The following is an 18,546-nucleotide window of genomic DNA, read 5'->3' on the forward strand; positions in this document are numbered from 1 at the left end:
ACACCCTTCAAAATGCTGGCTACGGGCATGAGAACAGATCAACTGTTCACTCATCACAAGTTTCCGATTACAATATTGCAGAAGATACATAATTATATACCTCCCCAATAAAAAAAAGGGGGAGACAGTTTGGACACAGATGTACACGCCGGATCGTCATGAATTCGAAATTAGGCTCCTATTGACAAGTAGGACTGTCTAATCAATAAAAAAAATACGCGGACATACCCATGTTCGTCATCTCACCCCGTGCCAGATCTCAGCTTATTCAGTATAACGAATATTGCAAGGCCCAGGGGATAAGGCCATGTTGATTTGATTATATGGATGCCATCCACGCGGTCTGACAGTTTCGTCCGTCTGACAGTTTTCAAAATTTATTCAGTTACTTGAATAACTGTTTTCCAATAATAATGATCTTATTACAATGTACCTGGATATCAAACCCTTATCGACGTAATTAATGTATGTACATATATGCAGAATAGCCTCCGAGATCTACTAAATCTGATGATAATAGTATTTAGATAGGGGTAAAGAAGCCCCGACTGCAGTTCCAGAAGAAGCTGTTAGGGGTCCAAGCAGCGCCATCTAAAATTAGAAGGAAAAAAAAAAACAACCAGCATGTCCAGATCAGCAGATATAAAAACCACTTCAATTCCATAACAAGCCGCAAGGGGGCCAAAACTAGTCTAATTATATTTCAAGATGTCATCAAGACCTGCCCACCTACCTGCCAAACATCAAAACAGTCCATGCATTATTGATCACGAGGAAGTATCGTTACACACACACACACTCACACTCACACTCACAAACGGACGCTACCCTGAAAAAAAAAAAACAAGGCAAAGGTGATGAATAATTTAAAGCGGAGAAAGAGAAGAACAATGTTATTAACTGGAAATGCCAATTTTTTAATAACCTGCCAGGTATATATATAATATGTAAAGCTGAACGTGTGTGACATACTACTAACGTTAGTTTTAAACGTTCATGATGTACGTGTGTGTGTCAAGTAAACTGAGCTCCAAGAGTGTTTGATGATTTAAAAATCTTTTCTTTTTATATTCCTTATCTTTACACATAACATAGTTTTACAACAATATGCCCTATATATACAACGTATGCCAATGCATCATGATAGTGTGTAGAAAGGTGCTGACAGGAATGATGCTGTCATATATATTTAGCATGAGCAACCCGGACACGCTTGTAATTTGCATTTATTTGCATACTCGGGAGCCTTAACAGGACCCCCTTTGACCCGTGACGTCACGCAGACTGCTGGGACGGACCGGCGGCAGGCAGACTACACCAGCTGTTGGTGAGCAAACCTTTTCAAACTCCGCGTATTTCAGGTTATCACATCCGATATACGCTGTAAAATAACCTGAACTAGTTATACCACAGTAATATACGCCAAGCAGACATTCTGCTGCCTTCTTTTCTTGTGTAAATACAATTGTCACCTTGCTATACTGTCAGCGCCTTTTCAAGGTGACATATCTTAATATTTTGTTATAATCTTTCCATCCTTCTACTAAATTGTCATTTTAGCAGTGGTATAAAGGTGTATCGGACACAGCCAGGGCGTGTTTGATGTACGTGTATGCCATGGTTGAACAGACACAGGGAGAAAATGCCGGTCTGTACGTGCTACCTGTGCCCGCCAACATGGCCGCTGCTACTGAAGTGTCCTACTTATCATGACCTTCATGTTTTAACTTGATATTCTTGTTCTGAAGCCGAGAAATATTCCATAAGCCGATGTATAAAATATAAACTAGCACCCTTGGATGTGATTTCTTATAATTTTGCCTGATGTCTCTGTAGCATTATGGCATATCTAGAACAGTTAGAAACTGCAGGGGGGGGGGGTGAGGGGGCGGTGCCGTATTATATATATAAAACTATCTCAGCCTGTCACGTAGACAGCGTGTTTTCATATTCAGTCAGATGTAGGGTAGAATTTCCTAAAGTTTTCTGACAAACCACACACTCAAAACACACTTTTTAAGAAGACTGTTTGCTTAACTACCTTAAGAAGAACATGGTTGTCAATTTTGTGATGGAGGGGGGGGGGAAGGGGGGTACGATTTACGGGGGGGGGGGGGGAAGGTAGATTTTAGAGACATGTCCTGGGGCTCTTTTAGTCAGGTGATAGTTTGATTTGAACCCGAGATTTAAGAAAGCATGTTATAAAACTAAAAGCAGTACCTGGTTTGGGCTAACATTTATTAAGAAATGGTAGTAGTGGTTCTTAGGTAGTATAGTGGTTCTTAAGACCACACTGACTTAATTTTATGGATGACATCCTCTGAAGACCCCCAAACTAGTGCGCACGAGGGAATAATAAAAATTAAAAAAACTCAAGCCAACTTTTATAAGCCTGGTATTGTGAATTTTGCGGTATTGCATAGCGACTTTTACAACAAGCCGGCACATACTGGCCTTTGTGGAGCTTTGGCAGCCTGTTCTGTGGAGCTTCGGCAGCCTGGGTACCATCCTCTGTAGTTACCGCCGGCTCCCTATTGTCGCTAGCTATCATGGACTACGGAGGATGTCACCCAGGCCAGAGCCTCGGAGGAGGTGATTTTTTCTTAGAACAGGCAAAAATCAATGCGCACAGATGTTATCCATAAAATTAAATCAGTGTGGCTTAACTATAGACAATCATGATATTACAGGTTGCTAACACTCTTCTTCCTTTTTACACTCACTGTCATTTCTCTGTCAACCTTCAGAAAGACATTTGCCTGGCACTACTAAGTCCATCGTTGGTTTGCGTCACATCTTTTTCTCATATTGACAGGTATGACATCTATTCCCAGGAAGAGACACAGGACCGGTGACTCAGGTATCTGACTGAAAATTTTGTCTTCGCAGACGACTGTCGTAGTTTAGAAGCTCGTGTATTGACTCTTTGTCTTTTCTCTTCTCCTGTTCTGTCATATATGTGGCTGTCAGCATCCTTTCATTTCAGAGGTTCACCATGGGGTTTTCGTGGCAAGTCTGTAGACTGATAATGCTTGTCCAACTGCTTAGGTCAGTTAAAAATCAGCAATCATAAGAATCTACCAAAAACCAAAAATTAACAGTGTGTCTTTTGATATACATGATGTATGATTTGTCAGTAAAGATATTAGCAGTACTAAGTACTAGTAAAAGAATATTTTTGAACTCATTTAGTATCAAACATTCAAAGCACACAAAATATCATCTGCATTTTCTTCATGAATACTATAACGTTAACAGCCAGGTAAAAATGCAGATAAATTGGAGCAGTGAATAAATTAATATTTCTGGTGTCTTCTTGCACTTAACCCATAATAGTATTTAATACCACTCTACTCTGAAATGGAGTTAATCCTTTTACTCTTGGCTTCCATGCAAGAATGGACTCTTCCAAAACACCCCCATGTAGAATGGTTTCCTCCAAGTCACCCTACCCAATCTTTAGAGCAAATGCTACCACATACCATATTACCATTAGTTCCAGCCTTCCAGGTCATTCATATGCATTCATTTAACTGATGCAAGAACACAAAAAACATATTAATTTCAAATTGTAAAATCAGTAAGTGTATGTATAACTGATAAGGGACTGCCATAAAGTAAGATTCATAGACAAATGAATAAAATTAAATCAGTCATACCCATTATAGAAACAATGGTCAATGGTTTGACCACTGATTTCACTTGCCCCAGAAAGTTGGACGATTGTTACTGTGGGTACCGGTGCCTTTGTGCTTAATAGAAAGTCACTATCATGCTTCTCGAAATTAATGTTTATGTCTCTACCCATTCCATACATGTAGTACTGTAGCTTTACATCACAAGTCATTCTTCCTCTTGTGTCTGTAACAGTGTAAATGTGACTGTGACTGAATTGTCTTGTCAGCATTCCCTTTCAGATTCCTGTGGAAATCACAACTAGACTAGAGAAGCATCATTGAAGCTTTCTGGAAGTCCTGCTTCAATCTTATCTTCTCACTTTCTGTTATCTGCTGAAATGGGAGTTTACGTTATTAAACTTACTAGTACACAATCATGTACATATCTTATAGTGTGAACTAAAATTCAACAAATTAGATAATTGCAATCATAAATGACACAAAGTATATATTCATTTGCAAGTTACTGTAGCTAGAAAATCTCTGTTCTTGCCAGCCTGAATTTTTTTTTTACGTAACATACATGTACATGTATTGGAACCATCCAGGGGCACAATGGAATTTTGAAGTTTTGACCCTTTGAAACAGGCTGTTTCCTGCATTTTTAGGAGCAAATTTTGCAACTAGACTAAGCTTATTAATTAGTTTAATTTCTAAATTCCATATCTTTACACACCAATTTTTGTCCATAAAAGATGATGTATTGGGCACAATTTTCGTCTGTAAAATGAGGGGTAAAATTCTGTCAAATGGCAGAAAAATTTATGCTCAGCTAGACCACTGTTGTGACATCTTGATCAGGGCTCGAAATACTGATTGCACGTGCAATTTGGTGCACCCAATTTCTTTTCTGTGGGTACACCAGTGCACCAAAATATTTTTGTAGGCTTATGTATGTAATTAAAAAGATATCAAATGTATATACTACAAAAAAGATCTAAAAACAAATTAAAATCTTTATTATTTAAGATTATTCTAAAGGTGCACCCGAAAATTGGGTGCCCCAGTGCACCTTTTTCCCAAAATAAATTTTGAGCCCTGGACATGATCCATGTGGGGGGATGGTGGTGTTTAATACCTCCACAGACATGGCCCCACCCGCAGCCATGAAGCGTACCAGGAACATCTCCGTGGGCAGTGAGTACTTCGTCCAGGACCAGCAGCTTCATGCTGCCAACGCCACCACGACCCTGGAGCACATGTGTCTCCTGGACATAGACTCTCCACCTTCCATGGTGCGCCACTCTGGAATAATCTGTACACTTGGTATGTGCAGTAAGGTTTGGAGTGACGCTGACACCCCGCCTGTACTAACACCCTACTCACAAGTGTATAGGAGAGTGGATTCAGTCCTCAAGCTAACTGACATCTAGCACACAGCTGTCGTCCCTCAGTAAGACATCTGGAGCCACTTAGTTTCGGTTTAGAACTTTTATTACCTTTGCCAAGAAAGTTATGTTTCCCGTCGCATTTGCGTGTAAGTATATATGGTTTAGCACAATACAAGAAGCATTGGGTGGACTGTCATGGAACTTGTTAATGAGTAGATTTCTTGGCCCCCTGTTGGCTTATTATGGTACTGCATTATTTCCAGTTTTTATATCTCACTATCTGGACATGCTAGGGTCACGAGTTTCAACTGGTAACATATCCCTTGCCCAGGAAAAAGTGACATTAGTTTGGACCCCCTAGCAGCTTGTTCTGGAACTGCAGGAGCATTTCTTGAAAAATCTTAAAGGATAACTCAAGAACAGGTTTTTATTCAGTCTCTCATGCCCAATTTCTCTCTGTGGACTACTGTAATCTTCAAGTCTATAGAGACTGGTAGGCTGAAGAAAAGTTCTAAGGCCACACCAATATAATTTCTTGGTTAACAGATTTTTCTGGAAAAATAATGGAGCGGGCGGGCAAAAAAATAAAGAAATAAAAAAAAACGCCTAAGCATCCTATTAGGGCCCAAAATGGTACAATAGGAGCCATGAAGTCAACACACCAGGCTGGTTCAAAATGTAGACAATGAATTTTGAACTTTTAATGATACCACTGCATTGAAAGATGGAATAACTGTAACAACTAGGAATAAAAGGACTGTTTCCATCTGTTCAGGGCGAAATATGAGCATTTTGCAGTTGATTCTGAATTCTTATTATTTTTTTTGCAAATCAGAAAAAAATGATGCGGGCAAATTCGTTAACCAAGAAATTACCTTGGTGTGGCCTAAACGGGAACTATGTAGCTCCAGATGTCTTACTAAGTGATGACTGCGGTGTGCTAGATGTCATTACTAGTAGCTGAGGAATGAATCCACTCTCCTATATACCTACTGACCAGTGTGTTTGCTGCTGTTAACCCTGTGTTGCCTGATGGTTGGACTGTGGTGTTGTTTCAGGCATGGCTCCCCCTGTTAAGGCCCGTACTCGTGCTATGTCCTCGGGCAGTACTGGGGATGAGTATTTTATACAGGACCAGCAGCTTCATGCTGCTAATGCTACTACAACAGTGGAGCATATGTGTCTGTTGGACATAGATTCCAACCCATCCATGGTACGCAACTCTGGCATCATATGTACTATAGGTGAGTCAAGTATATGTATTCGCTATTCATGCAACCAATTGCCAACCCCCTTCCTCCCCCAAACAACACAGTTCATCTGTGTTCAACTTGGTAGAAATCGTTATGAAGCAAGTTTAAACTGTAGTTTCCAACGCAAGAAATTGGACTTAACCCAAATTTTCGACTGTACAACTCCAGTCTTTGTCGAGGAATGAGCAATCCACTGTGTCTGTGATAGAGCTCACGGAGTCATGTGTGTTATCTGCGTGACGTCACGGAAGCGGTAGATTGCTCATTCCTTGACAAAGACTGGAGTTGTACAGTCAAAAATTTGGGTGAGTCCAATTTGTTGTGTTGGAAATTACACTTTAAACTAAATGCTTCATAACACAGAAATTTAACTTGCCAAGGCAGAGGGCAGTTTGATGTATTTCATTTTCAGCATTGACATCTTACTGAGGATTTTCTACATTTTCACTGAAACGTTTCCAACCCAACAGGTAAGGTAATTTAAACAGAAGAAAATTTTAAGAATGACTGTCATTGTATACTAATACCTACATCTAGTCATTCAGTAACACAGTCCATGGAATCATGATAGTTTTTTTACTAGTACAAATTTCATTATTGTGAAAAAGAAATTTAATTTTAATTATAAACCATGTCTCAGTCTGTACCTATTAGCTATAAGAATTATGCATTGGGAGCCTTTATACTTATATAGTCAATGACTTTGATTATTGGAATTAGAAGACAAATTAGAACTCAAATTTAGACATTTTTCTCACTAGTTACGAAAAAAGCCTGTCATAAATATGAAAACATTATATGATATACAATTTTGTACTGTAACTAACTGGAGTCTAGGTTTCGAAAGGCCCAAGTCAAGCCTACATGTACATGTAATATTACAGGTAAGAGTTTTGATTTGAAATTTTGTTCTTGGCTTTGTCTAACCTTAGTTACTGTTGGGGTGTCTTGTGTGTTCCTGTTTCTTGACATACATGTAGCTATGAATTTGTGTCTGCTTTTTATGCTGAATATAGGTAGTGTGAACTATTAGCATGCAATGTGTCATGTGAGTGCAATGCAGACTTCCCAGTGTGCACCATACATATTTCCCAGTGTGCACCATGCACATTTCCCAATATGCACCATGCAGATTTCCCAGTATGCACCATGCAGCCTTCCCAGTGTGCACCATGCACATTTCCCAGTGTGCACCATGCACATTTCCCAGTGTGCACCATGCACATTTCCCAGTGTGCACCAAAAATGCAGATTTCCCAGTGTGCACCATGCAGATTTCCCAGTGTGCACCATGCAGATTTCCCAGGGTGCACCATGCACATTTCCCAGTGTGCACCATGCAGATTTCCCAATGTGCACCATGCAGACTTCCCAGTGTGCACCATGTATATTTCTCAGTGTGCACCATGCATATATCCCAGTGTGCACCATGCAGATTTCCCAGTGTGCACCATGCAGATATCCCAGTGTGCACCATGCAGATATCCCAGTGTGCACCATGCAGATTTCCCAGTGTGCACCATGCAGATTTCCCAGGGTGCACCATGCACATTTCCCATGCAGTGTGCACCATGCAGATTTCCTAGTGTGCACCATGCAGACTTCCCAGTGTGCACCATGTAGATTTCCCAGTGTGCACCATGCAGATATCCCAGTGTGCACCATGCAGATTTCCCAGTGTGCACCATGCAGATTTCCCAGGGTGCACCATGCACATTTCCCAGTGTGCACCATGCAGATTTCCCAGTGTGCACCATGCAGACTTCCCAGTGTGCACCATGTAGATTTTCCAGTGTGCACCATGCATATATCCCAGTGTGCACCATGCAGATTTCCCAGTGTGCACCATGCAGATATCCCAGTGTGCACCATGCAGATATCCCAGTGTGCACCATGCAGATTTCCCAGTGTGCACCATGCAGATATCCCAGGGTGCACCATGCAGATATCCCAGGGTGCACCATGCAGACTTGCCATGTTTTTTCTGTCTTCACACAGGCCCAGCTTCCAAAGAAGTGCCGACCCTTGTGGAGATGATGAAGGCTGGCATGAACATTGCCCGACTCAACTTTTCCCATGGATCCCATGAGGTAATTAATAAAGGGTTAATGACCCGCCCTGATCGAGGTGTATATGGTGTCATAATTCATGGTCGGTTCCTATAACCACCGAATAAACGACCGAGTCCGCAAAGCAGGACACAGTGCGGGACACAGTTTATTTTAGAAGCTGTACATCTAAATCTTTAGTAAGTCTCATTCAGAAACTATAACTTATGCTACAAGATGACAGTTAAATAGTCCTGCTTCACTCCATGTTATGATACTGATAAATTCTGATGTTACAGTACCATGCAGGCACCATCGCCAATGTTCGTGAGGCAGAGAAACTGCTGAAGCCTTTCCGTCCCATCGCTATCGCACTGGACACCAAAGGCCCTGAGATCCGCACTGGACTTATCGCAGGAGTGAGTTCATCTGTGTTCTGTATACTGCTAGTGCTAATGCTCTACTTCTATGTCATAAATCTAATTATGTTTACCGAAGGGATACATTGTTTTTACTACGTTTCTTCTTCTTGTGCTCCAAACACTAACCCCTGACCTGGCCAATGGCCTGATTTGTTGACGTCTGTCACCATGGTAACTGGTGTTGGGTGACATTATGATAATGTTGCAATTTTATAGGAGGGATGTAGACTCCTGTCACCATATATGTGAATGTACATACTAAGAAAACCATATGCCAACTTGAAGGTAAACATTATGCATTTGCTTTGCAAATGTTACCTTTCAAGTTCATTTGCATTAAGCTTTGATTAGTTTTTAATATGGTTGGGAATCATAATTGTAGCAACTTTCTACCGATACTTTGAGCAAGCATGATTTCCTTTCAAACATAAAGTGCCATAACATACATGTATGTAAGGTAATTACAAAAGTCAAGTTTGGCTGTTCAAAAGTATAGAAACCAGGCGTTTTCAAAAAAATGTGTAATATCGACCAGACTGGGTTTGTCCATTTTGTTTCGAGCTAATTGAAGAAGAATACTATAATAATCTCTTTTTGATTTATATATACATCCCAAATATTTTGATATAATAAATTGTCTGTGTAATTCCAAATACTCTGGACTACCAGCTTCTATACCAGGATTTATCTAGTAAATGGACTTGAATAGCATATGACATATGACATCCCCTGCATGGCATATACATAGTATTACTTAGTCTATTACTATTAGGAAGATATATTAGAGAATGTCTACAAGTAGACTTAAGAGAAATTTCTCCAAATTGAATACACACTAAGGTACGTATGTAAGTTTAGCAGTATGGAACTGTAGCAGCTATGTATGTACAGTGTATAACAAGTCATGTACAGGGCTCGAAATTCATTTTTGGGAATACTGGTGCACCCAACCTAAAAAATTTGGTGCACAAAATTTTCTGTGGGTGCACCCTACAAGATAAAATAAGTAGAATGTCAACAGAAACTAATTATGTTTTTTGTTTCTAAAGAAAACTACAACTCAGAATAATATATAATTTTTCTGATTTTTCTGACAATTTGATGTTAAGAATATGCTGAATACTAGACTAAGTACTACTCTAACTAGACTACATTTAACATCTTGACATATACATAAACCTACTGCATTGGTGCTCCCACAGAAAAAAATTGGGTGCACGGCTCCAAATTTGGGTGCACTAAGGTGCACATGCACCCAGTATTTCCAGCCCTGCATGTACCAGTAGATGTAATATGTATGTTGTATAATAAAGTTGCTGACTATGTTCCTGTAGAGTGGTACTGGGGAGGTGGAGCTTCAGACAGGCCATGAGATCAAACTCACCACCAACAGTGATTACTACGAGAAGTGTGATGACAAGACTCTGTACGTGGACTACAAGAACATTGTCAAGGTCATGGAGAAGGGCGGGCAGGTCTACATCGACGATGGGCTCATCCAGGTCACAGTCAAGGACAAGGGTGAGGCATTCATACGCACATTCCCACTTTAACATTCATCCAGGTCATAGTTAAGGACAAGGGTGAGGCATTTCTACTTTTACACTAAACCATCATACATGTACTGTAACAGCATGCAAAATACCTGGTTGCCCAGTTGCCCCGGGCAACCAAATTTCACTTGGGGCAACCTATTTTTGAACCTAGGTAGCTCAGTGTGCTTTGTACCTGAATTTTAAGAAAGCCCCCCCCCCCCGAATCATGGCCACTTGGCTTGCACCACTGTATCCAGCAGATGCTTTTTAATTTTAGGTATTAATGGCTATTACATGACTAGTATCAGTTAACTAAAGGCTGTTAGAAATATTGTCAAAGGCTTATGTATATATGTAACATTTCTTAATTTGAGGAAAGTAGTAACTTATAGGTGGGGCAACCTAAAATTCTGATTGGCAAGTTGAACCTAATTTTTGCCGTAGGTTGCCCACTGGGCAACCTGGTTCAGAAAAGTATTTTTTACACTGCCTGTATGTGCCTCCCACTCATGATGTAATCCATACGTGTACAATGTATACTGACACTGCAGGTTTTCAATCATGGGCCAGTACAGGTAGATATCAGTACAGGTAGATATCAGTTAAATAAATGGTCTTTATTGGCCAAACAGTACCCGTGTAGTCGAAATACAAATAATCAATACAAATCACAACCGTTTACAATCAAATAATGATAACACATAGTTGTTCCACAAATTTTTTGTGGAACCGTTGCAAGGGTCTGTGCGGCTGCCATACGACTTTCCCCAACAGAAGTTAGGTACCCATTCACACCTGGGTGGAGTGAGGAAGATCAATGCAAAGTTAGTCCTATTTTGCATAATATGCAATTCACTGTGTACATCCTTGTCTATCTTGTACCTACATGAAAAAAATGAAACTGCCAGGCATCCCAGTTCTAGTTATTCTTTTAGATCCAGAACAAGCTGCTCAGGGAGCCAAAACATACACAAATATTTCCTGATATAAAAAGCTATCTGCCACCAAAAATCTAACGATTTCCAAGACCTACCCACATACCAAATATCACAATCCATCCAGACCATTCTACATGTACAAAACATGACATTGTACAATGATCATATAGTTACTGCCAAAATATGAAGAAACACAAAGTACACATACACAGACATACAGACAAATGTGCTACACACAGACAAATACATCAAAACAACACTTCCATGTTCACAAGAAATAACCCAGAAAAGCTTTCATCATCTCAGACAATGTTTTATTTCTGCATTTAGTAGATCAGACCTACACTCAGTCTGATTGAAATTATTTGAATTGTGTCCTCTTTCAAAGACATAATTTTGGTAGGATATTCCTTCACATACAAGAAGGGGCCCTGGCCTAGAGGCTTCATATTTTGTTTTGCTGTCAAAATGTAACTGAAGTGAATCAGCCTGTAGCAGGTTTGGGAGGGCTTCTCTTGCGCTGAATCAACATAACCGCCTTCTTCAGGTTCTGGTTTTGACGCCAGTCTCTCCAGTAGATACCCCTGGAGTCAAACTGTGCTCCCTTCGGGTGGTAGATGCCTGAATAAGACAATAAATAATTGTTAGAATGTTAATGTCTTCTACAACGTTTAACTTCTGATCTATTCAGACTGCTCTGTTTATTCTTACTCAAACATCCATATGCAGGCTCTCAAACCCTAGCCTGGTATCCAGCTTTAGTCCGCTACCCAAGATCCGCTCCCCGCCTCTTGGGTGGCGGACTAAAGCTAACAAGGCTGGATACCAGGCTACTCAAACCCTGTCCTTCCACTTGCTACATAATGTAATCCAATAACACAGGATGTCTGCTACAGCACCAGTTACCATGGTGACAGACATCTGGTTTAGGTCATTAACCTTTGTTTGGAGAAGATGAAGAAGAAGAAGCAAAAATGATAAATAATAAGTTTTCCTTCTGTGAAGGTTGCAACAGGAAAAAATTCTCACTTCTTATAATGGGCAAAAATTAATAATTATGTTGTAATGTGGGAAAGCAGATTGATGTTTTGAATACTTTAACCTACAAAATCATCTATTAGTTAGAATATTTTTTCCCTAAAATGTTGCAAAAGATTTTGTTCCATCACTTTTAGTCTTACATGTACTTTGTGTTTCATCACCTTTAATTTTATAATTTTTGCTTTGTGACTTGACTTATACAAAGTCATACAGAGGGCTACATGTATCTGTATTCACAATCACGATACGTTAGATTACATTGTACATAATTGTTTTATTTCCAATATTGATGGAGAGTTTTGAAAGAGTTGTTTTGTTACCATTGAGGTTGGAAGGATGTGGACAGTACTTGTTGAACCACCAGCCACTCTGGTACTGCTTCCCACACTCCACTGTCTTGTCACCATCATTGTCCTTGTCATTTGCACTGAAGCCAACACCATTCAGATCCTGTGTGGATGTAGCAAAAAACATTGACATCAGAGTTAGGCCATGGAAAAAACTATCTTGTGCTTCCTGTTTCCTGAAAAAAATTAAGGTCAGTAGGTATATAATGCATATTGTTTACCTTCGGCTTCGCACATGGAAGGAAACTGAGCAAAAACAAATTGAATATGTTTTCCTTCTGTAAACATAATAACGCAATTTCAGATGATTGCATTAGTCGGAATCCAGAATGGTCATATCAGAAGCAATACAATATATAATGTACTCACAGTCAAACTGTCTCCTGCAGTACTCAGGACATCATAGTCACTAATGGTCAGCTTGAAGTCGGCACCGGACACCTTGAACTTTTTGTATCTGGCAAAAGCCTCCTTACCATCATGGTCAGTCAGGGAGACATACAGCTGCCATTCATCCTATGTCACAAAAAACATTCAAGGTTTAAGGCCATGGATGACAACCTCTGAAAACTTCCAAACTACATGTAGTGAGTGCAGGTGAATGAAAAAATTCAAAAAAATTCCTAGCTTTACACAAAGGATGGATGGAAGCGGATGGATGGATGGATGCAGATGGATGGATGGATGTGGATGGATGCGGATGGATGCGGATGGATGGATGGATGTGGATGGATGGGTGGATGTGGATGGATGGATGGATGCGGATGGATGGGTGGATGTGGATGGATGGATGGATGCGGATGGATGGGTGGATGGATGGATGTGGCTGGATGCGGATGGATGGATGGATGCGGATGGATGGATGGATGTGGATGGATGCGGATGGATGGATGTGGATGGATGGATGGATTGATGGATGCGGATGGATGTGGATGGATGGAGGATGGATGGATGGATAGATGGGTGGATTGATGCGGATGGATGCGGATGGATGCGGATGGATGGATGCGGATGGATGGTGTGGATGGATGGATGGATGCGGATGGATGGACGGATGTGGATGGATGGATGGATGGATGGATGGATGGATGGATGGATGGATGGATGCGGATGGATGGATGTGGATGGATGGATGGATGGATGTGGATGGATGGATGGCTGCATAAGGCCACACCAACTTGATTTCTTGGCTCATTTAATATAATTGGAAAAAAGTCCATCATGCCATACATTTCTTGATGTATTTTCTTTTTTGTATTTTCTCTGTGCCCTCTTGCCTCATTAGCTTCCTGCAAACAGCTGAGAACCAAGAAAGTCCATTGGTGTGGCCTTAAGAAGCCAGGTTACCTGTGCCGTTAGCTTTTGCAGGTTCTGCAGTCCAATCCAGTAGTCCTGACTTGGTGTTCCAAAACCTTTCACATAGTCAGCAAACTTTTGGTTGAAGTCCTGGCTGGCACCTGATGTTTTAAAACAGCTTCATCAGCCTATGTCATGTACATTGTATAAGGCATTATACATCATGTCCTAAGCCATACTACAGTACAACAACAACAAATAGGAATGAGTAGAAACAGGAAAACCCCTGACTCCTGGGATGCTTGGAATCAAACCCATGCCAAACCCGGGCAGCAAGCTTTCAACACCAGCACCCTAACTACTGTAAAATGGACCCATCAGACGAGTCAGTTGCTAGTGCATCCACTGCAAAATGCTCAATATTTTGCACTGAACAGTTGAAAACAGCACTTTTCTTCCTCGTTGTTACAGTTATTCCATCTTTCAATGCAATGGTATCATTAAAAGTTCAAAATTCATTGTTTAAATTTTGAACCAGCCTGGTGTGTTGACTCCTATTGTACCATTTTGGGCCATAATAGGATGCCTAGGCCTGTTTATATATATATTTTTTTTTCACCTGCCCGCATTATTTTTCTAGAAAAATTCGTTGACCAAGAAATTAAATATGTGTGGCCGCAGGTCTATATTGTTAGTACATTGTACATTTTTTTGTACACTGTAGATTACAAGAAAAGTCGTTACCTTCCCTCCTGAGTATAACAGCCCACCCCCTGGGTTCCTGTCCGATGTCCATGTTACACCACACCTGCATGCCGGCTGGCTGTCCAGCAGGCTTGATGGTGGCCAGGCCTGTTCTCTTTGTCTTGTCTTTTACCTTCAGCCCAGCACAGTCTGCAGGAAGACACAACATGGTGTGTCAGGGTTGGTGGAAAACAACGTCCAGTGCAATCGGCGAAAAACCAACACCGGTCTGATTTTACTTGCTTGCACTATCTCGAAGGTGGCACTACTGCACGCTGAAATGGCCAGACTGCTTCTCCCACCCCAAAATCGGACTGGACTTTGTTTTCCGCTAATCGAACTGGAAGTTGTTTTCCACCAACCCACACTACCCTTGTGTGCCATGTCCATGATTGTTCAACATTTGCAATAACAGACCTGACCAAAACTGACCAACATGAAGTCTTGGACTCTAATTATTTAGTTTACATTATCATATAGCCAGGTGACGTTGACCAATCAGAAGGCTCCATTCCACATTCCTTATGACGCAGTAATGTCACAAATAGAGTCAAAACCTGGTATTTATTCATCCCAATCCATACATTAAAAAAACCCAATAATCACCCGCATATGACCTCAGGTGACCAAATAGAACACGGCTCTAGTTCTAAAAAGTCCAAAAATAACTTGAGTTGTGTTCCAATGACTTCCATAAGAACACCTGTTCCCTGCCTGTGACCCAGTTAACGTGAACTCTACCCAGTGACCTCAGGTGACTCCAGTTGGAACTATGTTCTATTCAGCATGTGCAATGGGTAAATTGTACATTGTGTGCATCAGTTTGGATAGGCTATCGTGTAAGCCACATAAAGCCACCTCGTTCGCTGTCGCTCACTTGGTGGCTTTATTCGGTGGTTATAGCAACTGACAAGGCTTTATCACACCATATTCACCTCGGGGCGGGACAAGAAACATTCCTCCAAGATTTTGTATGTTGATTCTTACACAAAGAATTGTATAATAAAAAAAATTATATTTTTCTTATCATAAGAAAAGAAAATATTTTTACTATCATGCTCATCAACAAGAATCTTAAGAACTTTTAGAATTTTAAGAAAGTTAACAATATTTTTTTCTGCTACAAGAAATCTTTTCCTGTGGACAGGATCGTTTTCTTGCTTCAAGAACAGTTAGCTCTTAGTTATTTTCTTGTGGACAGAATCATTTTCTTGCTTCAGGGATTCTTTAATTTCTTGTTCAAAGAATAAATTTCTTGCTACAAGATACATTTCCTTTGTACAGGGAAAAACAAGAAAAAACATTTTTGGTAGTGTAGATAGGCACAGTTCTGGATAAGACTGTCCCAGTCCCTTATATCTGAGCATCTACTGTAACAGAAGGAAGTTCTCACCCTTCTCATCCCCAGGATCAGCAGGTTTAGCTGGTTTTGCAGCAGCTGCGCCACCTCCAGGTTTAGCTGCACCAGCTGCACCCGCACCTGGAGTACCAGCTGCAGGACTGCCAGGTTTAGGCTTGGCAGCTGCAGCAGCCGCCGCAGCAGCAGCTGCAGCTGAAGCAGCTGCGGCACCTGCCTTGTTCAGCTTGTCCATATCATCCATCATCTTCTGAACCTTGCCACTTATGTCTGCAAGTTTCTTCTCGACTTGAACCCTTTTGTTGACTGCAGCTTCCAGTTTCTTCATAGCAGGGGCAATCTCCGTAACCATTTTTTTGTTCTAAAAGAATATAATTTAGATTTTATGCTGAATTACAACTTGTCGGGATTGCTATGCACTGCTAGTATCATCCAGTGATTCCTCTATAGTTCTGTTGCAATTTTTCTTCATTTGAATAGTTACGCGCCAGTTGCAAGTCCAATAATTGACATCTTTAAGCAGCAAGACATCTATTAGATGTAATACATTTACGTCAGATTTAAATATACACCTAGGCCACACCAATTTAATTTCTTGGTTAACGGACTTTTCTAGAAAAATAATGGAGTGGGTGGGTGGGCGAACAAAATCAATAAAAACTAGAAAGGCCAACATTTGCTTCGGAGCAAATGTAATATGTCACTCCATCTCCCTCCCCATACAAAAATAGAAGATTCTGAATAAATCATACTGCAATTATACAAGGACAAGCTTTTTGAATCTCGACAGATATTTACAAAAATGGCACTTGGCCATTATCTCCCTTTTTTTTTACAAAGATACAACGACAAGCACTTTAAATCTCGACAGCTTTACTTTACACCTTACTTTATCTCAATTTCAAAGTTATATATTGCAGGTATCTAAATACTACTAATGACGAAATTGCAACTACTACTAACGGTAGCAAAATTTTCACGGTCTGAGAAACATGGACATGTTCACGGAACTATATATTCACGGTGGTGACAGTTGCAGGAAAAAGAAAGTCCAGGAATTATTTCCTAACTGTAAAGATAAGTTCACGGTACAGAGGTGACAGTGAAAACCGTGAACATTGACCTCCCGCTTGCATTACGTTGCGGTACAGTGAAAAAAAAAATCGGGAATTACAGTAATCAATTTACAGAGTATGTTTGCTTAGTTTCCAGATGTTTTGTATGATTGTCGTAAACTTAGTTTTAAATTAACGAAAACCGATGCGCGCACAGATGCCATCCATATAATCAAATCAACATGGCCTTATTAACAATCACATAAACTATGAAGCCATACATTGAATAAGCTATACATATAATATGATTATCATAACCTTTATTTTTAAAATCATGCCAGTGAGCTAATTGCATGTACAGAGTGAAAGAAAGTAAAGTAAAGTAAAGCAGTTAGAATTTCTGTACTAAGCTATGATAGTACTCCATATGATTCGTCCTCATCGTCATCATTCAATGTGGTCTATCTCTTGCTACTAGTGACTGGTAATACCTCTGTAGATTCTTCACACTGGCAGAGTACCGTACTCCTTCTCTCTTGTCAGCTCCATACTTTTGTGACAACATCAAAGCGATTTTGGTTTGTATGTTGGAAAAATACAAAAGACTAACATTCTAAGTTATTGACATTCTTGAGTAAGAAGTACTAAGAACAATCAGTTTTTGAATGTTAAAAGCAAAACAACGAAAATCAAAAAAAAAAATGTTGAAATTGTTAAAATGCAGGATTGTTAAAATTGTTAAAACTGATAAAATTGTTAAAACTGATAAAATTGTTAAAAATGATAAAATTGTTAAAAAAACAGTTAATAACCGATGCACTGGGGTTCGAACGCACAATTTCTGGGATTGCCGCCTGGCGCGTTACCAACCGAGCTAACTCGGTGCGATACACATCACTCACTGCATTGTATGTCATATAAAGTAAACAGCATGGCGGTATCGATCGCCTCAAGCCACCAAGACTTTCAACTATTAACTACGGGGTTTCCTTCTTTATCAGGTTTGCTTTTGAACCACCTTGATGTTACTTAATTATCAACCCGGCTAGCAGAAGCCGCCGGCTCCTTTGATATTACAGCCGCTCCCTGTCCAATCTTCGAAAACTGTCGGGCATGCAAGCCCTCGACGCTCGCCAGGAAACCGTCTCGCGATGTTCTCAGCAACAACAAACGAACGCCTGTGCACTCTACAATTTTGGTGATTCTTCGGAGATCGATAACAGAACCTAGATAATACTAGTTGGTAAAGATTGCGGAAAATTGTTGATACCGTGACGCCCGAGTAACTTTTTTGTTTACACGCCGGGTGCAGGTCATTGACCTCCAACTTGCGTTGTTCCAACAGAGAAGAGCAAAATGTCTGGCTCCCGCAGAACGTACCGCACTCTCCCGCTGGACGTACCGCACTCTCCCGCAGAACGTATCGCACTCTCCCGGAGGACGTCCCGCACTCTCCCGAGGGAAGTCCCGCACAGCGTCCTGCACTCTCCCGCAGAACGTCC

The 18,546-nt window shown here is 40.5% G+C and overlaps 2 protein-coding genes across 9 annotated transcripts in view; one reads left to right on the top strand and one right to left on the bottom strand.

The window, feature by feature from the left end:
* The first annotated feature begins 1,246 nt into the window (after positions 1-1,246).
* Positions 1,247-18,546, top strand: part of LOC109465033 (pyruvate kinase PKM-like) — a 35,144-nt gene continuing 17,844 nt past the window's right edge. For 4 of the 8 annotated variants that reach the window (XM_019762155.1, XM_019762156.1, XM_019762157.1 and 1 more), the window contains exons 1-6: positions 1,257-1,327; positions 2,816-2,860; positions 6,067-6,252; positions 8,260-8,351; positions 8,609-8,728; positions 10,066-10,252. In XM_019762155.1, coding sequence (XP_019617714.1) covers positions 2,818-2,860; positions 6,067-6,252; positions 8,260-8,351; positions 8,609-8,728; positions 10,066-10,252 — 628 coding nt within the window. In that variant the 5' untranslated portion in view covers positions 1,257-1,327; positions 2,816-2,817. Of the gene's footprint in view, positions 1,328-2,815; positions 2,861-4,763; positions 4,944-6,066; positions 6,253-8,259; positions 8,352-8,608; positions 8,729-10,065; positions 10,253-18,546 lie in introns of all 8 variants that reach the window. The other 4 variants (XM_019762160.1, XM_019762161.1, XM_019762162.1 and 1 more) reach the window with 3 other exon arrangements.
* The window catches only part of LOC109465038 (fibrinogen-like protein 1), a 9,821-nt gene continuing 2,780 nt past the window's right edge, over positions 11,506-18,546 (bottom strand). The window contains exons 3-8 of the mRNA XM_019762180.1: positions 16,026-16,350; positions 14,633-14,782; positions 13,940-14,049; positions 12,962-13,108; positions 12,566-12,695; positions 11,506-11,825 (exon numbers count right to left, since the gene is read on the bottom strand). Coding sequence (XP_019617739.1) covers positions 11,689-11,825; positions 12,566-12,695; positions 12,962-13,108; positions 13,940-14,049; positions 14,633-14,782; positions 16,026-16,350 — 999 coding nt within the window. The 3' untranslated portion in view covers positions 11,506-11,688. The remainder of the gene's footprint in view (positions 11,826-12,565; positions 12,696-12,961; positions 13,109-13,939; positions 14,050-14,632; positions 14,783-16,025; positions 16,351-18,546) is intronic.

The sequence above is a fragment of the Branchiostoma belcheri genome, unplaced genomic scaffold (genome assembly GCF_001625305.1).
Source record: "Branchiostoma belcheri isolate BF01 breed outbred unplaced genomic scaffold, Haploidv18h27 scaffold146, whole genome shotgun sequence".
Classification (NCBI taxonomy): Eukaryota; Metazoa; Chordata; class Leptocardii; order Amphioxiformes; family Branchiostomatidae; genus Branchiostoma; species Branchiostoma belcheri.